This window comes from Rhinolophus sinicus, linkage group LG04, assembly GCF_036562045.2.
Source record: "Rhinolophus sinicus isolate RSC01 linkage group LG04, ASM3656204v1, whole genome shotgun sequence".
Lineage (NCBI taxonomy): Eukaryota > Metazoa > Chordata > Mammalia > Chiroptera > Rhinolophidae > Rhinolophus > Rhinolophus sinicus.
The window spans coordinates 182,212,707-182,238,010 of NC_133754.1; the positions used below are offsets into that span (position 1 = coordinate 182,212,707).

Sequence of the window (25,304 nt, forward strand, 5' to 3'; positions counted from 1 at the left end):
CCCTGAGGATTTTAATACAGAACTTCAAGTCAGCTAACCTTGATTAGAGCTTTGGGTCTCTCCTTGCCCAAGGAATTAGCTGTGTCAGTGCTCGTACCATAGACCTGACACAGACAGTGACACATCGGGTGGTCATGGGGCTTGTGAAATCATTCATGTGGGCATTTGTCATCTGCAGACTGTGAGCTCTTGTCTATTATAAACCAGAGGGCACTGGATGAATTTTGTGGGGACATCCTCTCTCTAGGTATGAGACGAGTGGCATCGGAGAGGCACGGGTGAAGGAAGTGCTTCTGGACGAGGACGACGACCTGTGGATAACCCTGCGCCACAAGCACATTGCAGAGGTGTCCCAGTAAGAGCCCCTTTCCTCTCCTCCACTCTCCTCCAGGGCACAATGATTCTCTCTGTCTGTGGTCTCTGAGAGGCGCATCCTCTGGGCAGCTTGGGTGGAGTTCTTCAGTGGATGAAGTCCTGCCTCAGCGAAGGCGCCAGCCAACATGCTAACCTATGAGGACAAATCCTTTCTGATCTCTGAGCTCGGGCTCCACCAACTCCAGGAAGTTAGAAAATCCATCCTGTGTTGGGGGGGCTTTGAGAGTTTTGGGAAAGCATTTGTAGCGCTCTCCGCAAATGCTTTATAGACACTAAACATGTAAAGGCAGTTCCTCCCACTGAAGATCCATATTCCACTTCCACGCAGTCCTCTTGTTTAGCTGGTGTGTGTCTTCCTCCCCTGTCTGAGCAACAACTGATATCTGTATATGCCGAACCTACCTGAAAATGTTCCAAATGTTCCTAGTACCTAAACATTGTTATAAGACCTTTAAACAATTCTATTTTTGCAGAAAGACACATTTTGCTACACATTGATTTGGTGATGTCCTTAGAAAGTCACCAGGAGGAGTGAGAACATAATAGTCTTGATTAGCTCAGTTACTTAGAAGTGGTCTCCAAACTTTTTGGATCACTCAAATTTAGAAAAATGTTGAGTCACAGTTCCAGTGCTTAAATTTATCTATGAATCAAATATATGCTTTATTGTACTAATGTGTATATTTTGCAGCCTACACAAAAACAGATTTGAAAAGGATGAAGTCAGATAAACATAAATAATGTCCTAATATTTTCTTCTCGAATCATCTCGTACCCCCCACTCTGGACGTCCCGGCTTAGAAAACAACGTGTCTCTCTCCTCTTAGAAATCACTTTCAATGCGTACCTTATTTGGCAGGAAAAGTTCCCACAGTTGTTGTTTTTTAAAGGAAGACTCTTGCGTTGCTCCTGCAGCATCCATTAGAAGTGCTTCGTGTTGCTTTGAAACTTAGCTGCCTCCTTCTGTCTTCCAGGGAAGTCACCCGTTCGCTGAAAGATTTTTCTTCTAGCAAGAGAATGAACACTGGAGAGAAGGTAAACCCACACTAACCTTCAGTGCCCTTTAAGCTGATCCCTGCTTTCTCTCTAGAAGCAGCGAGGACACCTCCTCTGGGTAAGGCTAGTGAGTTGGGGGGTTGTCGTCCTCCCTTCATCTACAATCATTTTGTCTCATTTTGCATTCAAGATTGAAATCCGGAGCCCCATATTTTGATATTTGTGGGGAGTTTCTTTTTGTAACACTAAAGATTCGTATTTACTGTGTTAGATCACAATTCATTTTAAGCCGGAAGAACTGGGACATCTTTTTTAGCTTGTGGTGGAATTAGCATTCATACCCTAGCTTACCTGGGCCTCTCCTTAGACTGTTTATCAGAAGTGGCTTCCCCATCTTAGTCAAGGGAAACGCAGCTCTGATTCTGTCACTGCCTTGCTTAAAACCGTTTAGTGGCTTCCCATTCCCCCACCTGTGGCCGTCTTACAGCACCTGGGTCGTCAGGCTCCGGGACACCTCTGGTCTCACCTCTGTCTCCACCTTGTCCCCACTGCCTGGCTCCATCGGCACCTGACTTTCTTGCCTGGGCCAAGCCTTGTAGAGTCCTGGCCCTTTGGCTCAGGCGTCATTTCTGGGGGGAAACCTTCCCTACTCCTGCCTAGACTAATGAGGTGCCTCTGCTCTGTGCACCCACATTCTGATGCCTTGAAAGAGTGCTTATCCACTTAGTTGGATGGCTGCTCTGCTAGATGTGAGCTCCATGAAGGCAGAAATTTTTTTTTTTGTCTTGTAGCTTTAGCCCTTAAAAGTATGTGTCATGTCGTAGTAATTCAATAGATTTTTGTTGGAAAAATGAGTGGGATTAGGTGGGTCACAAAGTTAGAATGTAAACAGACCCTCCCGTCAGGAGGCGGATCCCAACCTTTCCTGCCTGTTGCCTCCTTGTCACCTGTCTACACAATGGCAGCCTTTCCTCTGGGATGAAGTGTGAACTCAATGCCAAGAGTGCGTGAGTAGAGTATACAGAAAGGCAGTAGAAAGAAGAAAAAGTGTTCTTTCCTGGCAAGAATTATGCTTTCAGTAACCTTCTAGTCTAAAAAATAAAACATAATTGCTAGACTTCAGAGTTCCATTCCCACCAATCAGACAGTGATAGTATTTGGATCAGTAGTTTTTTGACCCAGAGACCTGGCTGGCAGTCTAAACAGCCATGATGTTGTGTTTAACAGATTCATTTCGAGAGTTACAGAGCATGCGCTTGGGAAGTCCAGTGCGGGCTGCTGTCCTGTCCTACGCGCCCAGCCTTGCACAGCCTCTTAGATCAGGGCCATTGGAGTGAGACCATGTGCTGTCCTCTCCCTTACAGACCACCATGCGGGACCTGTCCCAGATGCTGAAGAAAATGCCCCAGTACCAGAAGGAGCTCAGCAAGGTATGGCGATCCAAAGTGGTCAATTGGAATCGTGGGTATAAATAGCTGCAAAAAGACTTCTCAAACCCCACTACACTAATCAGTGCTTTGAAATCCACAGATTTTTAGTTATCTTCAATTTTTGTTAGACAAAAATGGAAGGCTGGGATAGACAGCTTATGTCCTGTGATTTTTTTCCTCCATATATTTCTCTCTTTGTCCTTCCTATTCCTCCCCTCATGGACCTGGCACAGGGCTGCTTGAGACTTACCATGACATGTCAGCTGGCTTCCCCAGAGAGAGCTCAGGGGAAGTCACATTTCCCTCTGTGTCCTGACCTGGGATGTCACACATCACTTCCTGCACACTGTCCATGAGGAGGGCATCACAAAATCCAGCCCGTGCTCCAGGAGAGGGGAACTAAGCTCCACCTCCTGGGGGGGGGGGGATCAAAGAATCTGTGTACGTGGTGCGAAGCCATCCTGCCACCCTACCCTCATGAAGGATCCCCCCTTCCTCTTGACTCTTAGAATGTGGTTTGTCCCTCTCTCCTGACACACAAAATTTCCTACCCTGTGGTGTTTGTGTACCGGCCTGAACACATTTCATGTCCTTTATGAGGCTGGAGCCGCCTTGGGTGCCTGGCCCCATGTTTATACATCGTCGGTGCTCGGTAGATGTATGAATCAGTAATTCCCTAATCACAAACTTTGTCCTAGTATTCGACCCACCTGCACCTTGCGGAGGACTGCATGAAGCATTACCAAGGCACCGTGGATAAGCTGTGCCGCGTGGAGCAGGTAGGGCCTTCTCCTTCTCTTCTGGCCATGCGCATTTACCCAGCTGCATTTTAACATCTGACCTTGCACATCCTGCAGAATCATAGGCCACTGAGATGGGCTAGCCTACTAGATCATGTTCCCTCACCGCTGCAGCCCGTGCCACTCCACCGTCAATGGTAGGGACGAGGCTGGTCTGGAGTGCCGTGCCGTTTGGATTGCGCATGCCTGGCTTTCCAAAGTCTCCATCTCCCCTGGAATGGCTGAAAGGAGATGTGTGGAGCTCTGAGCCCTCCATGCACAGGGCTGGCTGAATAGTGTATTCTGAATGTATTTCCTCCTGTCGTGGCCACACCAGCTTTGGAGACCTGGGGGATGAAAGAGGAGAGTGCAGTAGCAGGACGGAAATTGACCCACAGCCTCACTGATCACAATTAGGACTATAAGTTGAGAGTTTGGGATTTGAGCTCTGTCTCTGTCACTGATTTGTTTGATGTGCCCATTTCTCCCTGCTTTATTTTCCTCATCCGCAGAGGGAAATAACAATGCTGCCACAATTTCCAGGAGTGTTGTGTGGAGTCTGTAATCCTGGCACTCCTTCTTCAAGTGTGATAAAAATGCTCCACTGGGGTCAGCTTCTCAGGGAAGAAGGGGTTAAATGCTCCTGTAGCCTCAGCGGAAGGGCCCTTTTCACAGAAAAACAACAGCTCTAGTTCTCGGGGTGAAGCTAGGATGGAAGTCTTCTGGTTTGACGGCTGCCCTGACGCATTGCCTCTCTTGTAAGGGGAAGCAGCCCTGCTAAAATCCATCACTTCACCGGTGATCTTGGTAAACACAAGGGGGTCCAAAAGAACTTGACCATCCAGAGAAGACATTATCACTAGATCAGTAAAACTGCAATTGGGATTAATCCTTGGGAGTTCACATTTTTTCAGAAGCGCTCAGTAGTATTTGTTACATTTAACTTGACTTTAGAGAGTATTAGAATCACATCCTGCTGAACAAGTGTCTCTTGAGGCTGGTGGTAGGACTGAGAGGTGGCAGGGCCTAGGAGAGGTACCTGCCTTCCTCCGACCCAGACTGGGAAACGACCATGAACTCGAGATCATGATTGTTATGGACTCCCGGGATCCCCAGAGAAAAAAGGGAACCTTCGGGCAACCTCTGGTCTCTGAGAACAAGACCAAATGGTCCTTGACGGGCTGAGGTGCCACTTTCTCTGGCCTCTCGAGAATGGGTCCTGCTCTGGCCTGGGTTGCAGCGTGAGGCTGGCAGACGGTGCTTGCTTCACTCTCTCTCATCTTCAGTTCTTTTGTCAGCCCTTCTCTTTTCTTTCATCTCCTTGGGTTGGATTTGCAGATTTGAGAGCCCATTCTTTTTTCCTCCTCACCCTAGAAATGATTGGAAGATTAAAAGCCTGAGCAGTTAAAACTCAAAAGGCTGTCCTTAGTGCCAGGGGAAGCAGAGCCAGGCAGAGGCACCTTAAAATGCCAAAGCATTTCTTGTGTGGAAAGTGCGTCCCTCTAAGCCCCGGTCCCCCCACAGGGCTCTGTGCCTCTAGAAGACCTGCCAGGATTGAGCCTTTCCCTGAGGAGCTGGCACAGGCCCTCCCCTGAAGGGAACAGCCTACCTTTAAACAAGACGGCAAGTCATGTGGTTTCTGTGTGAGGAAAGTGAGACTTGGAGCTTTGGTCTCGCTGATGATGTAGAGATCAGCGCTACTTACCACACATCGCGAGAGAAGTACCTGTGCAACACCTTCCCCACCCCAACAGCAAATCCCAGACATTTACGGGCCAGGAACTTTCTGATGGTCACCACCTATGACTGTCACCAGAAATGAGGCCAGCACGCTGTGTTTCCTGCAGGACCTGGCCATGGGCACGGATGCCGAAGGGGAGAAGATCAAGGACCCCATGAGAGCCATCGTCCCCATTCTGCTGGATGCAAACGTCAGCACTTACGACAAAATCCGCATCATCCTTCTCTACATCTTCCTGAAGAATGGTAGGAATGGTGGGGTGCAGAGGAGGCGCAGCTGGGAGAGAGAAAAGAAGGCGGAAAAGTAGTTGAAAAGATGTGGGAAAGGGAAGGGGAAGGGTGTTTAACAAGAAGATCCTAGTGGCTCTTTACGTTTGGGGAAATGTAATGTCGGCAGATCCGTTGCAGCTAGAGGCTAGTGTCCCCCGGTAATCCTGGGGTTAACCAGTGGTACAGGACATACAGATGAGGACAGGGAGGGGGTGAGGGAGCAGGGGGCACTTGCAAAGCGGGGAGAGCTTCACAGCCAGTTTCTTGGCGCGTATCTGCCAGATACTTGTAACTTGCATCACTTTGTAATCTGGGCTTTTAAATAACCGATTTTTCCCCACATCATAGTTGCCCATAGTTGTTTGTCTGTTGTGCAAAAAGATGGGCCCAGAGGCTCTCTTGTCCAAGTTAACTTTGACGTGGGCCAGGAGTGGCAGGACGGCTGAGAAGCAGGGGCGGAGGGAACATGGACCAAAATGGCCACAGCCTGGGATGGAGTTGGGGGGTGGGGTGGGATTGGAGTCCCGATCTTGTCTTTGTCTTACAGTAAAGTTGATGCAATGAACAGATTAATTTCCACTAATTCTGAGAAGAAGGGGCACCGTTCCTGAGTGCGTGGTGTGCAGTGGTGGGTGTGGTGACCGGGCTTTGTTCTCTTAGGCATCACTGAGGAAAACCTGAACAAACTGATCCAGCATGCGCAGATCCCCCCGGAGGACAGCGAGATCATCACCAACATGGCCCATCTCGGGGTGCCCATCGTGACAGACGTAAGGGCCAGCCTGTGATGGGGAGGGGGCGGCAGCAGGGAAGCTGGTGGGCCTTGCCTGTTCTCCCCTGACTTACTTAAGGCAGCTTATGATACGCACACTCAACATCGAGAAAGAGGAAGCAGATAAAATCAGAGGAATAAAGATACAGAGGTGTAAATAAAATAGAGGTTTCATTAGCACCAAGGACCCAGGCGTGCCCATCAAGGAGCCACACAGTCGTTAGAGCTGAGCTGTGTCTGTGAACCAGCCCATCACAGGGGTCCTACCGGCTCCTTCAGGTGGGTCTGGCTTTGCCTCTGGACACGCAGACTCAGCATCTTCTGGGAGGGGACAGCCAGCACTTGGCATCAGGCAGTTCCCTGCTTTGAGTCCCCTGTGCTAGTGATGATGCAGGACCAAGTCTGGGAGGCCCGACCATGCAGTGAGCTCTAGAAGAGGCTGGGGGCGGGGCGCCCGGACTCAAGGAAGCGGCAGAAGCACTCTGCAGAGTACTCGCTAGGAGCCCCCCCTCCAGTAGGAGCCCCACTGTGCTTTCTGTCTGTAGGGAGTCAGCCCAGCAGCAGTGCTAATACAGCTAGAGTTTCGGGTGCGCTCCTTTTGGAATCTTGGAGCCAAAAACTTTGTTCTGAAGCCACCAGACCAGAGACATGTAACTCGCAATTTTAGACCCTATTCACAAGAGGGACCAATTCCTTTAGGACATCCTATACCGTTGAAACAAAATCAAAGAATAAGTCACACCTGAAATAGTATTTTCTCCCATAATCGACTTTATTATTATTTTTAAATACCTGGATTGTTTTAAAATGGCACATATATTTATCCACATTTGCCATTTTTCATGATTTTAGAGACCCAAGTTTAATCCAGATTCCTAAAAGGCGCATATTTTTGGCTTTTCCAGGGAAACTGTCCCCTACTCATTATTTTTTGCCAGTGCTGCCTCTCTGAGAGTCCTCGAGAAGACTTTCTGGAGGCCAGCACAGTCACGTAGGGCCCACGTGGCCCCTGCCTCAGTCTAACCGTGAGCGTGTTTGCTTTCAGTCCACGTTGCGCCGCAGGAGCAAGCCAGAACGGAAGGAGCGCATCAGTGAGCAGACCTACCAGCTCTCGCGGTGGACCCCGATTATTAAGGACATCATGGAGGTCAGTGACGGTGGGGTGGGAGGGCGTGGAGGGGGACAGCCAGGGCCCAGGGCTCTTCCCTTGAAGGCCCACGTGCTTCCAGCTTCGCCTGCTCTCAGGAGGTGGTGACACCCCAGGTCTCCAAAGCTCGTTCTGGCCTCAGAGCATGTCTTGTCCTGAGGGCTATGAAGAACAGTCCCAAGATACCGCCAGGTCGGTTCCCCAAGATCCATACGGTCTTGCCCCACAGTAGAGACCCCTTGATGACAGCACACCCAAAGGAACCAAACGTATCACAGCATCTAAAGGTCCAGTGAGTAACAAGGTCCACGCTGAGGTATGGGTGTGTCACATGACACCGCTGTCGGTGCGAAAGGGCCTACAGAATGTCACCCCAGCCTACCTTCTCCCGCTGCTCCCCTCCCTCAGCCCTCCGTGCCAGCCAGAGACCCTGCCAAACATATTTCTGCCTCTGCTCTTCTATTCAAAACCACCCGCATCTGGGCTGTTCTCACTGTCCTCTCCACTTCCTGAATCCTGCCTTCCTTCAGAGGCCCGTCGGGTCTCACCGTTCCCACACACCACCCCACCCGTCTGACCCCCGCCCCACAGAGGCCTCCCCGGGACTCCCGTAGCGTGTGTCAGGGAGGCTCTTTACGAGCCTGTATGCTCCTCGGTGCTTTCGCTCACCTTTTTATACCTTGGTCCTGGGCCCTTAACTGACGTGTCCTCTGGTACCGTGCCTTGTCCATGGTAGGTGTCTCATATTTGTAAAGCTCCCTGTGGTGGCGCTCCCCTCCCTTCTTGTAGAGTGAGGAAACCCTGCATAGAATTGTACTCTGCTAGATCTTTAGGGGGGATGGGAGATAATCTGTCCAACTCCTGCACTTGACAGGTGGGCAGGAATGGGGTCCTGAGAATGAAGGCTCTTGCCCAGGGTCCCTTTGTTAATTCATAGCCGTCCAGGTGTTTGTACTGAATTGTATGTTAAAATAAATGCTTTAAATATATATAGTGAGTCAGCTTCCTATTTTTAAAATCCACAAACTAAAACGATGGGTGAACATGAGACATCTAGAAACCAATTACATTTCTTTGCTTGGTGCAATAGATAAAGCCAACCCCTGTCATTTCCTCCTTTGTTTTCTGCTCCCTTTTTCTGCCCCTCCTCCCAGCCCCCAAAGACACATGTGTGGGCTTCACATGGTAGCTGTAAGTGGGATTGTCGATTTCTAAACAGCAGGAGGCAGATACCTAGGGCCACCCAGCGATAATTACACCCTTGGGAAGCGGAGGGTGGAAGGTTTTCTCTGGCTGGAGAGACTGCTTGTGTCTAGTTTACAAAACTGGTGGCATGTGTCAGTACTTTATTGGATAAAAGACAACATTTATAGTCTCACAAAAGAATAAAGTGGAAGGGAAACAAGAGAAATGAATGCAGTCTTTTCTAACTTCTCCTAGAGAGCAGATCTACAGGCTTACTCAGTGTTTCAGCCAGTGATGGAGCATATGGTCCACACTGGGCCTCAGCAGCAGGCGAGGGAGCTCTGGTTGGTGCAGACCTGGCCGTGGGTTTTGCTAAGTGATTTTTTCTTTGAGTCATCTCACCTGGGTTTCCGGCAGCTCTTTTCAGACCAGTGGCCGACCTAACCTCCGTCTCGTCTCTTTCCAGGACACTATTGAGGACAAACTCGACACCAAGCACTACCCTTATATCTCCACCCGCTCCTCTGCCTCCTTCAGCACCACGGCTGTCAGGTAGGTGAGAAGCCCTGAGTGGGCAGGGGGTCAGGAAGTGGGACCGGCTCTGCTCGGATGTCAGCTACACAGTCGTCCTGTTGTGATGCCTCGTGACCCGTAAGAACACTCCCGCTGTTCTCATCTCAGCCAAAGAGCAGGCCAAGTCCTTACAGCAGCTGTGAGGCCTTCCCCCTCTGGTGTCTGTTCCTCGTGACTCATTCCTCACTCTTCCCTTCTCTTGCTCCACTTCAGCCGCACCAGCCTCCTTGCTCTTCTCTGAACATGCCAGGCTTACTTCTGCCTCAGGACCTTTGCACTTGCTTTTCCCATGGCCTGAAATGATCTATTCCCAATATATCAGCATGGCTTGCCTCTTATCTCCTTCAGGTCTTTACTCAAGTATTACTCTTTATGATCTTCCATAACTACTGTTTAAAATTACAGTTTGCCAGTGTTCCTAGCAGCATTATTCATAATAGCTCAAAAGTAGAAATGACCCAAATGCTCATCAACTGATAAATGAGAAACGAAATGTGGTAGAGTTATAGATGGAGTATTACTTAGCCAAACAAAGGAAACAAAGGACTGACCCAAGCTGCAACGTGGATGAACCTTGAAACATTATGCTAAGTGAAAGGACAAATCACAAAGACCACATATTATATGATTCCATTTACATGAAATGTCCAGTCGGAGAATGACCGCTGATGGGTATAGAGTTTCTTTCTGGGTTGATGAAAATGGTCTAAAATTGATTGTGGTGATCGTTCACAGTTCTGTGACTACCCTAAAAGCCATCGAGTTGTACACTTTAATGTGTGAATTGTATGATGTGGAGATTTCACTCAATATAGGTGTTACAGAAAATAAAGGAAAAGTTCCAGCCTCCCCACGACAATTCCCATCTCCCTTCCCTGCTTTATCTTTCTCCACAGATAACGCCACCACTTAGTGTACTATGGTTATTTATCTTGTTGATTGTCAGTCTTTCCCGACATGGGTGTCCGCCTTGTGAGGGCAGGGATTGGTGTGTGTTTTATCCTCAGTGCCGAGAGCAGAGCCTGGCACGTGGCAGGCCCTTGGTGCATTCTGTCTTCACTTTTGATTCATAAATTGATTTCAGTTATTAATTAAGAAGGGGATGAATATGTCGTCTGCACAGAGCCACATTTCTCAGATCCGTTCTTGACGGAAACGCAGATGGGGGACACGTGGCTGCTTTGGGTTGACTGGGTTTCTGGTGATGCTCAGACATGTCTCAGCTTCAAGATGTCAGTAGAGAGTCTGTCCCCAGGTTCTACGCAATGCGTGTTCTTGGTCGTCCACGGTGCCTTGTGAGGTCTGTGTTCGGAGCTCTTCCTCTCACTCTCCTTCTTCCCTCATCTAGAAACCTTCCCTGCTGTGCTCTGTGGTGGGGGGGGGGGGTATCTCCACTCCACAGGCCTGTCCCTGGGACTCCGTAATGTGACGCCTGTTATAGACTCACTCTCTGGTGCAGTCTAGCGCTGCCCCCCCCAACCCACAGCAGCGTCTGGTACCTTTCCTGAGGTGGTAGGGGGCTACTCTGTATTTCTCTGACAGCAAGACCTTTGCTTGGCTCTAGAGAACAGTCAGGGCTGAACGTGAGCTTGGAACAGGAGAGTCACCAGTGCCAGGAGGGCGCCCTGGGGCACTGGTGTAACACTAGGATATACGCCTTTGTCCCTCTTCTCATACTGTGCCCGCCCCCCCTCTTTCCATCTTCACTTTCAGGCCTTCTCCTGGGGGCGCTGAAGGCCTGTGTGGCACATAGGGCATTGTGCACCCCTATGTGATGGCAGTGGAGGCCAAACGTTTATTGCCAACGTTGGAGTATAGTGCAAACTCCCAGCTAGTGCCCCAGCCAGGCTGGATGACGATGGCAGAACCTCCAATGACTGCTCGGGCAGAGAAAGTGACTGAAGTTTTGTGTCGGCCCCACAGGGGCCCCCAGTGCCTTCGAGACTTGGAAAGTGACTTCAATGCTGATGGCTGTTATAGATCAGGAAGAAGGGCCGAGATCTCACTGTCCAGAGGGGACTTGCTCTCCTTGTTTGGATTTGCGTTTTGTTCCCTATTTTCTTAACCTACTGTGTTTCCCCGAAAATAAGACCTAGCGGGACAATCAGCTCTAAAAATTAATTTTGGAGCAAAAATTAGTATAGTAAAATAAGACCGGGTCTTATATAATATAATGTAATATATAATTAATATAATATAATATAATATAGTGAGACCAGGTCTTATTTTACTATAAGATTATAATATAATATAATATAATACCGGGTCTTATATTAATTTTTGCTCCAAAAGAGGCATTAGAGCTGATTGTCCCACTAGGTCTTATTTTTCGGGAAACACGGTAGAAGTAGCCCATTTGTCATTCTTCTTTCTGAGGACAAGATGGAGATCTATTGAGGACGCCCAGTGGCAGAGCGGGCACCTCCGCAGAACTAGGGAACTGAAACCCGTGTGTCCAGAGACAGCTCGGTGTCACCTCTTTTGGGAAGCCTTCCACAGTGACACTTGGATAGCACTAGATGGCCCTTCACTGCGTTTGTCCCTGTGACACTGAGCTACTTATTCTCCATCGTAGTTTCCGTCTCCCCACCCACCTGTGCCACCCACCCCAGTTAAGCCGTGATTCCTAGTGGCAAGGGCTGTGTCTCCCTCCTGCTGGCTCCTCATGCTGAGGCGGCCCCGCATGTTTGTGCTGGGAAGCCCGGCCTTAGACTGTCGTCACTGCTCACTGCCAGCAGAATGTCCCAGACAAGCCTCGAAATGTACAACCATGGGTGGACGCCTGGACGAACGTCATGGTGGGTGAAGCTGTTGCACTTAACAAGCCCAACTTTAGAACCGACCTGAACCTGTCTGCTGCCTACATGTTTCTCAGTGTGACAGGGTCACAGCATGGGCGCTCTTAGTGATTCTTCTCCCGGCAGCCCAAGCACTTAGGGTTTTGCACTGCAGTTCATTCACACACTTACTAAGTGTTACTCCGCTTTGGTCACTGGTGCACAGAACCAATGTGTCACTGAGTCACGGAGCTGTGACGTGCTAGATACTGTAAGTGCAGATAAATGTAATTAATCTCTCTCTCTCTCTCTCTCTCTCTCTCTCTCTCTCCCCCTCTCCCCCCCTTCACTTCTCCCCACTCCCCAGCGCCCGCTATGGGCACTGGCATAAGAATAAGGCCCCGGGGGAGTACCGCAGTGGGCCCCGCCTCATTATTTTCATCCTGGGGGGCGTGAGCCTGAATGAGATGCGGTGTGCATACGAGGTGACCCAGGCCAACGGGAAGTGGGAAGTGCTGATAGGTGAGTAGGCATGTTTTCTAGCGGGAAGGGGCTGCTTCACCGCACTTTGACTCCATTCCATGCTTTGGTGTTTCATTCTGTTTTCGACTCTCCATGGCCCCGGCACAACGAGTCTCTTAACCCGTTTGTGGATGGCACAAGCTAAGGGGCGACGGCCTCCTTCCTCATGTCTACACCATCTCTTGATGAGAGGCAGATGCATGTAGAGGGAAGTGCCTGACCACAGACTCCATCAGCCCCAGGCTCACCGCTCTACCTCTGCCCGGGGGTCTCGTGGAACCAGGGCGCCACGTCTGCAGACTGCGATGTCCTTACCCAACCAAATGGGGTTAGAACACCCACTTACAGCCCCGAACCAGGCCTGAGGTGGGACTTGTCAGTGTCCTGGCGTTGGGCCTCACACCCAGAAGGTGCTCACTGAGAGGAAGGTTAAATTGTGACCCGCTCTTTACCTGTCCAGTTGGAGATGGACAAACGTATGCGAGCAGATATTACCCGAAACCTATCAGCCTGACTGCTGGACTCTGCTAAGGGTTCCCACCAACCTAGACTTACTGCTTTCTGGGTCTGTCACACCCTTTCTGGTATTTCCTGTTTGTTTTCCAGAAGAAAGGAAGCAACTCATAAGAGCTGACTTAATGCAGCAGGAGATTTTTCTCCCTTTACATGTCTGTAGGAGCTTCCACAATTTCTAGGCCTTCCTTTGTGTCCCATCTTGCCCTTGATAAAATGGATTAGCACGCTACCAGGTGCATTTTGACTTTGATGGGCAAGAGGCGCTCAGCACATACTACCCTGGCCAGGCTCTGTCCTTTCCCCCTTACCTTAAGAAGCTGTGTCAATTTTATTCCTCCCCTTGAGGGTGACCAAGTCTCAGTGGCCACCCCATCCCCCCCAGGCTCTCAGAGCAAGCAGCTTACAGCCCAGTCCATATGACCATTCCTGGGTGTCTCAACATGGACCTGGCACTGTTGGCCACCTTCTAAATACCGCCATTTAGTGGGGAGATTGGACATCCCCCCGCCCACTCCCGAAAGCTTCCCGTCTGGTTGCCATTGCTCCTTGTATAGCTTCTTCCTTTCTGCTACGTAGGGCTCATGAGTAAGCTGCTTGCATATATGTTGCATGCGTGTGTTGGATAATTCTCAGCTCAAACACAGCTTTCCTGGGCAGAAGCTGTCATAACCAGGCTCGGGGGTAAATCTCCCTCTTCAGCTCTGGCTCTGGCCTGAGGTTCCCTGTTGGGAGGTGGGAACCTGGGAAGAGAAAGTGGCCCATGCGGATTCATGGAGGGGCCTCACGCAGACAGCCGACGTCCGCTGTGTGGACTTACCTGCTTTGTGCATGCCAGCCATCCTGCAGTGTGTGTGTGCGTGTGTGTGTGCATGTGTGTGCCCGTCTTGCTTTCTCATACCTCATTGGCTGTGTAAAATGTAGGCCTAAGTTGGCATGTTCCTGTAACGTACCTTTGTTCAAGCAGTCAGCTGGCCTCTGTTCTCCCGCAGGTTCTACTCACATTCTTACTCCCACCAAATTTCTCATGGACCTGAGACACCCCGACTTCAGGGAGTCCTCTAGGGTATCTTTTGAGGATCAGGCTCCAACAATGGAGTGAGAGCCAAAGAAACAAAGTAAAAGCAGCTTATTACAGAAAAGAAACTCTTCCACTCTGAAGGGTTTTCTTTGATTATTCCGTCACTCTTTTTATTTTTCCCTTTTTAGTTTCTTATTTATTTGATTTTCCTTTAACAAGAAAATGCTTGCAGTTCTTAACACCGATTGAAAATGTGTCCGTCGCTGCCTTCACACCCCCTGCCCTGGGGCCTCAGGCTCCAGCTTGCTAGCTCACGCTGCCTGGGGCTGCCTGCTGCTCAGTCCAGCAGCTGTAGCCCACCAGGTTTTAACCTGAAAATGAGAATAACTGCTGTGAACAGTCCTCTCAAGGGGGCTAAAAATTGAGGGATGCCAGGGGCATGGCGCCCAAGCCTGCTGGCCCAGGGGTGAATTTGTGGGTACCAGGCAGAGAACACATTGCATCCTGGTTGGGATGAACTTGGTGTGAACTTGAGAGTGAGGCTAGCAGGCGTTCAAGGGATGGTCGTGGCCAAGAAGCAGAACCAGTGGAGGTGCCCATGGGTAGGTGATTGTGCGGAAGGCTTAGCGGAGAGCATCAGAATCGGCCCCGCGTCAGGGGTCGTTAGCTTCGTCAGTGCCTTTTTCCTGGGACAGGCACTCATCCCGAGGGACAATTTCTAAGGGGCGGGTGAGACCACAAGCCACCATGTACTTGGTGAGCTCCAGCCAGCCACGGAAAGAGCTCATGTCTCATGTTCCTCTGGGGAATACAGCACTTAATAGTCATTTGCTCTTTTGGTAATTGCGTTTATTTTAATTGTCCTGTGATCCTTTCAAGAGTTGAACAATCACAACCCCCTTTCCAACTGAAGCCTCTTGGTAAGATCTGAGAGCCTTTGGGTAGAAATCTGTTCCTAATGCTATGCGCTCCTTTAAAGAGCGTCTCGCTCTCCCACCATGCTTGTACCTAATCTCAGTTACCTAAGAACCCATTGTCTGTTTGGTAGATTATCCACATTTTATTCTTGTCCTCGTTCCTTCGTCTCTTTCCATCCTTCGTATGTGCCGGGAACATCGTTTAACGTGTGAACGGCAGACTGATGTGGACGAACTCCACTGCTATGTTGGTCCTGCCTTGGCTTCTTTACACATTCTGTGACAAGGCCGCATTTTGTGTCCCTGACCTCGTGTGCTCCATCAACGATGGACCTGAACATGTCCCTTCCCCTGGGCTGACACACAGCCCGGTGACTCGGACTGTGAGTCACCTGTGAGCAGTGGAGAGACATGGACTCTGGCCCCAGTTGTGCCATGAGCACCTGTGTCACTGCGGGTCATTCCCCTCACTGGGCCACTGTGCGGAACACCGGGAGGCTGGATCACAGCCCCAAGGCTCCTCGAGCACTGCCGTCTGAGTCAGTAATTCAGTCTGGGGACTCAGAGCACGCAGCCCCGCCCACTCCCGCACCTCTGAACCTCGGGAATGGTCCATCAGAACTGTGGCTAGGTAACATCGGAAGGTGCTTATTTGTATAAAGGGAGTATGTTCATCCCATAAGGACTTGCTCTGAAGGTCAGAACAGGAGGCACCAGTTGGTCTCCTCTTTCCTTCCCCCACAGAGGGACAGTAGTTAGGTAAGAAATAGCAAGCGGTTGTGAGCCAGGACACTGGGGCTGGCTGTGGCCCTGGCCACCTCTCACCCTGCCCAGGCGCCTTCCCCAAGAAAGCGAGCCAGTGGGGCAGTGAATAAAAGTGTTAAAAACCTCAGTGTTAAAAACCAGTCATTGTTTAGAAGCACCCTGGTAGGTTGGTAATCAGAGATACCTCATTCTGTGTGCAGATGGCAGGTGGGTGGGCTGTGTTTGCTGCAAGATGTATTTTAAGACTTAGAGAAGGACAGGTGTTAAGTTGAGGCTGTGGCAATGGCAGACCACTTGCAGGGTCTGAAAGAATCACAAGCCCAGACACCACGGGCACCTCCTAGGACTCACTCTGGGTTCCCTGCTTCAGAAGTCTCCTTTGCAAACTGTTTTCCTATGTTTTAGGTTCGATCAGCAGAGAGGGTCTCAGCTGCCATCAAAGCAAAGGGAGAATGAATAGACTCTGGTTGTACGTGCTTGGCTTCTGAAATGCTTTGTTGGATTTTGGAAAGTTCAGTTAAGAGAAAGCGAGGCCCAGAGCCCTAATACCAGGGAGGTCAGAAAGTAGATTCAAATCTGACTTGCCCCTTCTATTGTGATTGTCCAGGTGACCGAAACCTAGGTCCGTGCTGAACATTAGGGAACTGGGTTGTCTTCTTCCAAATGTCGCTATTTGCAGTAACGTAGCCTTTAAGAGAAGATGAGTTTTCCCACTCAGCAGTGAAGGAGAGTCCCCAGCAGGCTGTGCAGGGGTGCCGGCGCCTGGCTGTCCTCTCCCCGCCTCCCTCTCCTGGAGCTGAGGCTGGCTCCCCAGGTCTGTGTAGAAGGGAGTGGGGGTGGATGGCAGGTAAGGCAGCCTCCACCCAACCTCGTCTTAATCCCTGCTAATCACTCGTCCTTCAGACGCCTGAGAAGTAAAATCTATTAGATTTTCACCTCTACACCCTGGGTGGTTTATTAAAAATGGTGATTATTAGGGACTGTCCAGAGGCTGTCAGATGCTAATAAAAGCGGCTGAAAGGCTGGCTGAGACCTCTTGTATGGCACTGACACTTGGCAGGAAGTTTTTGGTTTTTTGTATTGAGTGTTGTACTTTATTCCAGGTGGGGGTCAGACCAGTTTCATTTTTCAGGGGGACTCAGATTTGAAACTGAATTCAGAGCCAACCCTTTGCCCAGCTGCTATTTAAGCCCTCCCCTTGCACATCGCCTTCTGGGGCTCAGGAGGCCCCAGGGTACCCAGAACTGAAACCAGTGGCATGGCTTCTGGGCCTGGCTGTGCCACCAACCTGCAGCAGTCAAGCACTCCACTGCTCTGGGTTTCATTCTCCCATCTGTAGGTGCCAGGTGGGCCAGAGCACTGTTTCCCAAACCTGGCAAATCATCACACTCACCTGGGCTGCTCTGAAATACACACCTACCCAAGTGGCATCCTGGACATTGAGTCAGTAGGCCTGTTTCGGCTGAATGCAGAGACTAGACCCGCTGATCTGTAAGAACTCATCCAATTTTCAGATTCCACTAGTGAAGAAAGAAGGATTTTTGTCCTAGCAGAGCTCGCTGTCTGGCCCACAGCTTTGAGTCTTTTGGATGACTTTGTTTTTAGAGGCCACCGTTTCCATTTCACAGTCTTCCACTTATGTAGAATAAGAGGGACCCTCAGAGCAGTGGAACTCACTTGCTGTTCCAGAAGGCATACGTGGGTTCAAAGTGAGACCATTTGCAAAGTGGGGATTAAATTCACCCACTCAATTTGCCAGATTTGTAGTGGTGAAAAGTTTGGCCATGGTTTTAAAACAGTACAGACGACTGGGCGTCAGAATTGGCTCTCAGGTGATTCGGATTAACACCAGGTGGTCTGGGCCGTTTAACAGACCAGGTGAGGAAGGGCCCAGGAACGTGCCTGTTGGGGAGCGTCCTGGAGGCCTTGCTGCTTGTCCCATACTCTTGGTCCCGGAAATTTTCTTTCTTTAGTCAAAGACTGGGAACATCAGATGGTCAGTGATCAGATAATATCAGAAAATCCTAGAGCATGGATTCCTTAACCTCTTTTGGCCTCTCCCAAATCCTGAATTTGCGTGTAAGCAAGGGTAGGGAGCAGTTTTGGCATGGGCATCTGATCAGAAGTCCCCTTTTGAGTTTTCCTCTAAATCAAGTCTGCTTTCCTGTTTCCTGGAACTCAGTGGATGGCCAGGGAGGAGGGCGTCAGGGGCCATTTTCTCTGACCCTTTCTTCTGCCCTGCTGTTGCCTTTACCTGGGAAGCCCCTGAGCCACTCCCTGCACGGGGTAGCTCTGGGAAGTAGCCACTCACAGCAGTGACTGGGTGTTTGGGGCTTGAACTGCAGAGAACGGCATATTGGAAGAAGCCCCTCTCACTAGAGGGCTTTACAAGTTTTCTGCCGGTCTGGATGACCGGGAAGGTCCCAGGCCTGCGGTCCCAGCAGTCATGGGTCAGCTGAGCAGGTAGTGGTCAAAGGCTTAGAGACCCTGGTATGTGGAATCATGCCCAGCAAGCCAGCCAAGCCGCCTTTTGCCTGCCCTCGGGGTGGAAATCTGGCATCCTGACATTTCTGTTCCCCTCATCCCATGAAGGCCCATTCCCTTGCCTGCATCTCCAGGGAGGCACATTTTCAAGTACGGATCTCTTTTGTTCAGTTCTTCTTTCCCACCAGGATTTCTTTCTTTGAAGCCCACTGCTGCATGCGTGCAGGCCTCATGCTCACACACCAGTCACTTCTGTTCTGTTTGAGTAAGTCCATGTCCAAACCACACGGTCCATGCATCTTTTTTTACTGCACTTACTAGATCTGTCTCTCCTTATGAAAAAGGACTTCATTTATTTTTTTATTTTTTATTGTTTCATTTTTGCAGAAGTATATCTGATTCCATTAGCTTAAATTTTTGCAAGCATTTCTAATTTCTTACAATGCGCGGTCTCTGCAAGGTAAGGCCTCAGGTGCCCCGGTCCTCTCCCTTCCACACCTGAGGTCCCGCCCCTCACGCCCATCACGGCAGTACCAACCAGCTGGCTTACCAACCAGCTGGCTCCCAGAGGTCAGTGGCTTCCCCCAGGGTGCTCAGCCCATCAACTGCCTCCCTATCAGGTACCATTCTTTCCACACAGGCCCCCACGTAACCCCTGCCCCACTCCCAACCTTTTCTCCTGCCTTATGGTTTGGAATTTCTCTCCCTGGCTTCCCCTTGAGTTCAAAAAGCAGCTGCCCTGTCCCCTGGCAGATGGCGCTGAGCCCTGAGGGAGAGGCGTGCTCCTTCCTGGGTGCAGCCTGGGACCCTGCCTGAGCCAGAGGATGTGTTTCGTTTATCCACAGTCTCCAAATGTCTCCCAGGCCTACGACATGGCCCCAAACCCCAATCCCCAGTCCCCTCCCTGCTTCCACTGACCAAGACCTGGGTGGGTGCGGGGAAATGGAGGCAGATGTGGGAATCTAGAAGAGCAGGGAAGGAGGAAGTGTGCAACACGAGCGCCGGCAAACTCACTCTCTTTTCTGCCCCCCCCAGGATCCACGCACATTCTCACCCCACAGAAACTGCTGGACACGCTGAAGAAACTGAATAAAACAGATGAAGAAATAAGTAGTTAAAAAAATAAGCCGCCCCTCCAAAAACCGAACCTTCTTCCCCAGTGCTCCGCAGCCCCTGCCGCTGACCTGATGCCTTGGTTACTTTGCTGACCCCTCTCCCTCCGTCCCTCCCAGCTCTGCACGCCCTGGCCGGCACTGTGCCGCTGCGTTCTCGTGTTAACCGATGCCCTCTCCTCCTTGGAAACAAAAGAAAAGAATGCATTGTGTTTTTTAAAAAGAGTTAACTTCTGTATGTATCCTAAGAGGAGAAGTTCACGTGTAAGTGGCTGCTGGGGAGGTTCCGGGACTGTTTGAATGAATGGACACCTTCTCCCTGTTGGTTATGATTCCGTGACCTTGTACATAACCCAGTACGAATTGTGCAAATCGCTTGAGTATGGGAAGTTAGATGCTTGGGTGTTTTTCAAAACCAGCCTTGGATTGTTCCTGTTCTTGTTGGGACGCACAGAGATGTGTGTTCTGGGAGTGTTTCAAACTGAGGATCAATCTGTTCTGTTCACTGCAGTCCTACCCCTCAGTGCCTGCTCCCATCCAGATCAGCTTGGAAGTGAAGATCAGGTGGCATCCGGAGGTTTGAGCTGGACCCCACCGCTTTGCTTTCCCCAGGGCTCGTCCTCCGGTGCTGTGGCTGTGGGTGGAGGTGGGGTGTCCACATGAAGTCAGGCTGGGTGCCAGCCGGTACCCAGCCTGGCCCGTGTCCAAGCGCTGGGATCCTGGGGGAGTCATTGTACAGTCCAGATCACCCTACCCGGAGAAACAAGTGAGGAGCGGGCTCCCACTGGGAACCTTCGTCTCTTGGAGAAGCGGTTAGGCCTGCTCCTTTGAGCGGACTCCTTCCTTCCCCAGGCATCATGCCCATCACCTCTTTCTTAGTGGGGTCAGCCTGGGGTAACGCTCAAGGGTCAGGAATGGACCAGAACAGAATGGGTTCTGCAGGCTGCTGGTCAGAGGGCCCGTCCCCTCAGATGTCACGTAGCTGGAAGACTAGCCCGTTGCATTTATACAGACCTTTTCCCACTCAGATTAGCCTCAGTTTAAGATGCTTCATAATACTTTATTTTTTGTAGTGTGGGGTCATCTGTTGTTGTGCTTGTAAGAGAAAATGATCATTTTATTCTCTGTATAAAAACTTAGCTGTACAAAATTTAGCTCTAATGCAAAAATTAAAGAAGCAAATGCAGGCAGGATGGCTCGTCATCCTCAAGACTCAGCAGTTCCCATTCTCCGGGAGTGAGTACCATTTGTTCTGCTGCTGTTGTCGTGGAATATAATGACAGTGGAAGTCACAAAAATGTCCCCTGCCCGGCCCCCTCCCCCGCCACCCTCAAACTGCAGACCATGTGTATATTACTGTCTCGTGATGTCATTGCAAATGTGGTGTATGCTAGTTAACACCCCCCCACCACCGCTTTCCTTTCAGAATAGGTTCCTCGCCCGCCTGATAGATGCTTTGTGGTGTTCTCTTCTCAAGGCTTTGAAATGTCCCTTTTGCGCTCAGATTAGTTTTCAGGTCTGTCTCCCTTCTCCCCCTTAAAATATCGATCTTATTTCCTTAGGACAGAACTGTAGGTACTTGCATTGGTTTGTTTCTTACTGTTACTGCTTGTTTTGTCCCTTCCCCTTGACCAAACGATGCTCATGCTTCAGGACTTTGTTTGTCAAATATGTTGGTTTTTCCTTTGTCTGTTATTTATATAAAAATAATTTATCAAAAGGATATTTTAAAAAAGCTAGTCTGTCTTGAAACTTGTTTACCTTGAAATTATCAGAATCTCAGTGTTTAAAAGTATTGAAGCACAAACATGTATAATCTCTGTACTGTTCTGTACTAAAGCACTCGAGTCTAATAAATAAATCAGCGCCCATTCAGTGTCCAGGGTGACTCCGGTCTGGCTTTACTGTGGGAAGTGGCGGGAGAAAGGCTTCTGCACTGGTCCCTGACAGAACGTCAGCTACCCCCAGCCTTGGCTTGGAGTCTTCTGGATCCAGGTCACTGTTACTTGTATTAGGATCTATGGGTGTCTGACATTTGGGGACAATCTGTGAAGCTCGTCTTGGGCCCCTCGCAGCAACAGGCACTGCCTGTAGACGAGGTAGTCTTTCCAGTGCCCCGTTTCTCCCTGTCTAGAAGGTTTCTGTCTCAGGGACTGCAAAGCTCTGCCTTTGTAAGTGCTCCCTTCTCAAGCATGTGGTGATGGTGTACGCAGGGCATGTGATGAGGTCACTTTATCAGTGTCACTGCTCTCGTCCTCTGTCCCTGCTGCCACACTGTCTAGCCTTCTTATGAACTTCTTTCCAGATCGGAAGCTGGTGTGTGTCCTGCTTGTCTCGAAGGCCTTCCATGACCTGGGGAGACTGCGATGAGCTTTGCCCAGCCTGCATAGTAGACCCTTAAGTTAGGGTTGGGGTCACACCAGAAACCTGCTAGAACACTGGGCATAGGGAAATGGGGTTATTTGTAGGAACTCTTGTCTCCAGTTACTCTCTCATTCAAATCCTTATCTCCTTAGTAGCATTAAGAAATTTTAACAGGTCAGAGCCAGTTGATGGAAGTTGAACCTCCCCAACGCAGCTGTTGTCCGGTGAAACTTGCCTTAAGGGAGGTAATGATGACAGTGACCATCTGTTGAGTTCCTGCTCCATGTCAGTCCCCTCACATACCTTGTCTGTTGGGTGGGTCCTTCCCATTTTATAGATGAGGAAGCTGAGGCTCAGTGAGATGCGGTAACTCACAAAGCTCCCTCCAGCTGGGGAGCATCCGACACTCATTGTCTTATGTCAGGAGTTGCTTCACCAGTAACCAAAACACCTTGGAATGGGATCCAAGATTAGAATTTTTAAATTCTAAATTGTTCTACACGGTGTCTACATTAAAGCAAAGTAAATAATGTTTGCTCCATCTTCCCAGAGACATCTGTATCCTCCAGGCCCACAGTAGTTGTTTGCAAGTCTCTCTGTCCCTGATTGTTTCTGACATCCTTTGACTCAGGGTCCCTGGCACCTCTTTCCATTCCATCCCCCTCACTACTACCCAAAGGCAAACAAGTCTGGCCTTTTTTATGCTCCTGACAGAAGTCCTGGTTCTCCTGGACTTCTGTGTACAGAGGGAGCCTGCAGGTCATTCCTCCAAAAAGTCTCCAATGGTGTTAAATATTCTTGGAGGGGCAGGTGGTTCTGAAACAAACCAACGCAGATAGTGCTGAATCAATAAGCCATCCTAAACCAAGACAGGTCCCTGAGCTGCAGTCTGTCACTCTGTCTTTCTAGGGGCCCAGGTCCAAGCTAAGGGTCTCAGCCAGACCCTGCTAAGAGGCTTGCACACCCAATTCAGTGTGACACCAGTCATTTGTTCCTGGGAGGCAGAATGACAGTGACTAGGAGCACAGACCTCAGCATCAGGCAGGCTCAAATCCACATGATCTTGATGAGGGACTTTGTCCCCTCCTGTGAGTGATGCCTGTGGAAGAGTGACACTGAGCTGAAGGATAGTTTTGCTGGATATAGAATTCTTAGTTGACAGTTTTTCTTTCTGCCCTTTGAATGTTATTCCACTGCCTTCTGGCCTCCATGGTTTCTCACAAGGGGTCAGCTGTTAATCTTATAGAAGAGCCCTTGCATGTGATAGTTTCTCTATTGCTACTTTCAAGATTCTTTTGTCTTTGTCTTTCTATAGTTTAACTATGATGTATCTAGGTGTGAATCTCTTTGAGTTTTTCAACTTGGAGTCCATTGAGCTTACTGAATATGCAAGTTAATGTTTTTCATCAAATACAGGAAGTTTTAAGCCATTATTTCTTCAAATTTTATTCTTCCCATTTATCTCCTCTTTTTTGGGACTCCCATTATGTGTATGTTGGTATGTTTGATGGTGTGTCACTGGTTTTTGAGGCTCTGTTCATTTTTCTTAATTCTTTTTCTTTCTGCCTCTCAGATTGGATAATCTCAATTCACCTATCTTCAAGTTTGCTGATATTTTCTTTTGCCTGTTCAAATCTGTTGTTGAGGCCCTCTACTGAATTTTTTTCATTTCAGTTATTTACTTTTCAACTTCAGAATTTGTTTAAAAAATAATTTCTTTCCCTTTATTGTTATTCTTTATTTGGTGAGACATTGTTCTCAGAATTTCCTTTAGTTCTTTTTTTTTTTTTAAGGAGTGCATAGCTCACAGTGGCCCATACAGGGATCAAACTAGCAACCTTGGTGTTATTAGCACCTCGCTCTAACCAACTGAGATAACTGACCACCCTTTCTTTAGTTCTTTAGACATAGTTTATTTTAGGTTTTTGAACATATTTTAAATAGTTGATTTAATGTCTTTGTCAGGTAAGTCAAACATCTAGGCCTCCTTGGATATAGTCTAGTGACTGTTTTCCCTCTGTGTATGGGCCATATTTTCCTATTTCTTTGCATACCTCGCACCTTTTTGTTGAAAACTGGACATTTAGATAATATATTGTAGCAACTCTAACTATTTACAACCCCTCCCAGGGGCATTATTTGCTTGGTTACTATTTACTTAGTTACTTGGCTGAACTAATTCTATGAAGTCTATTTCCCTCACAGTGTACAGTTTCTGATGTCCCTGCTCAGATTTCTCCCTTGCTTTTTATCTTTAGGCTTGCTATTTAGGGGTCATCCCTGAGTTGGCATAAATAACTTATTGGTCAGAAGTTGGGGTTAAGCCCCCTTAGTGCATTAGATTTTTACCCCTTACTATTGGATGTGTGTATGTGACTTAAAGGCCACTAGCTATCACAGTTCAGAGAGTTTATGGTTTTTTTGTCCCACATTCAGCCAAGGAATAATAGCTTTGAGATCTCTCTGCTCATTCATGAGAGGCACAGCCTTGGACATGCATGGTCTTCCTCACTTCTAGAGATAACTGTGAAATTATTATGTATTTTTTGCTTACAGTCTTTATTGATGTGAAATTATTTTTAAGTCTGAATTCCTAGGAGTCAGTCCTGGGTCAGAGTATCTTATTATTCAGTGTTTGTTAACTGATTAAGCCCCTCCTGCTAATAAGACGTTAGCCCCATGTTGATGGGGGGGATCTTTGATGGCTTGGGTAATGCCTTCAAGTCTGCCCGTGTCCTGCACTGATTTCTTCTGAGTGGGTGCAGCCTCGTACGTGCCTTCCTGAGAATGATCCCAGAAGAGCTCCTCTTGGCTGTCTCTTTTTCTGATTCTATTAAACGTCTGCTGCTCAGCTGTTTTGCTTATATCATGAAGCTACTAGCCTCCTCTTAATTGCTCTCTACCAAGATCTCTTTTGGTTTTGAAAACACCCTAGGCATGGAGTTTTCAAAGCTCTGATCCAAATCATCAGCTCCCTTAGGCAGAACTATGGAGCTCTTTGTCTTCACAGCTGTCTTTCCCCAGAGCAGAACCCATACACCACTGCACCCAGGCTGGGAGTGAGACCTCCTTTTCCTGGAGTGACACCCTGCTCTACAAGTGATCTTCTCAGCTTACCCCCACAATGTAGAACCTCCACCTTATGAGCTAGCTGAGGTGTGAGTCGTTAGGGTCCAAGTATTCTAAACCTGCTGCATCTGGAGTAGAGCTTCCACCCTACAAGTGGGTCTGTGTGGGAAAGTCCTCCCTGTGGGACTTGCTTACATAGAAATTCTGTAACACGGCAGGCAGAGGAGGATGAGAAAGGCCAGCAGCCTGCCCCTCCCTAGGTGAAACTGTAGCCCCATACTAGGAGCTGGGAGGGGAGGGAGACCCCATCTTCTTGACCACAACCTACCCAGAGTAGTGCATCCATCCGAGGTAAAACTTCCATAACACAGAACTGGGAGGAGGAGCAGGCATATGTTAATTTCTGACACCAAATACATGTTGCTTTTGCACACCACACCATTTCTCCAAGTCTCTAACACCAACTGGGTATCCACTTGTTCAAGTCAATTCT

At 49.1% G+C, this 25,304-nt stretch overlaps 1 protein-coding gene across 2 annotated transcripts in view; it reads left to right on the forward strand.

Moving 5' to 3' along the window:
- Window positions 1–21,258, forward strand: part of STXBP1 (syntaxin binding protein 1) — a 59,413-nt gene extending 38,155 nt beyond the window's left edge. The window contains exons 10-20 of one of the 2 annotated variants that reach the window (XM_019728630.2): window positions 248–355; window positions 1,350–1,410; window positions 2,736–2,801; window positions 3,500–3,580; window positions 5,428–5,566; window positions 6,251–6,360; window positions 7,408–7,509; window positions 9,161–9,246; window positions 12,412–12,566; window positions 14,072–14,197; window positions 19,302–21,258. In XM_019728630.2, coding sequence (XP_019584189.1) covers window positions 248–355; window positions 1,350–1,410; window positions 2,736–2,801; window positions 3,500–3,580; window positions 5,428–5,566; window positions 6,251–6,360; window positions 7,408–7,509; window positions 9,161–9,246; window positions 12,412–12,566; window positions 14,072–14,181 — 1,018 coding nt within the window. In that variant the 3' untranslated portion in view covers window positions 14,182–14,197; window positions 19,302–21,258. The remainder of the gene's footprint in view (window positions 1–247; window positions 356–1,349; window positions 1,411–2,735; window positions 2,802–3,499; window positions 3,581–5,427; window positions 5,567–6,250; window positions 6,361–7,407; window positions 7,510–9,160; window positions 9,247–12,411; window positions 12,567–14,071; window positions 14,198–19,301) is intronic. The other variant, XM_019728631.2, reaches the window with a different exon arrangement.
- Window positions 21,259–25,304: the final 4,046 nt, after the last annotated feature.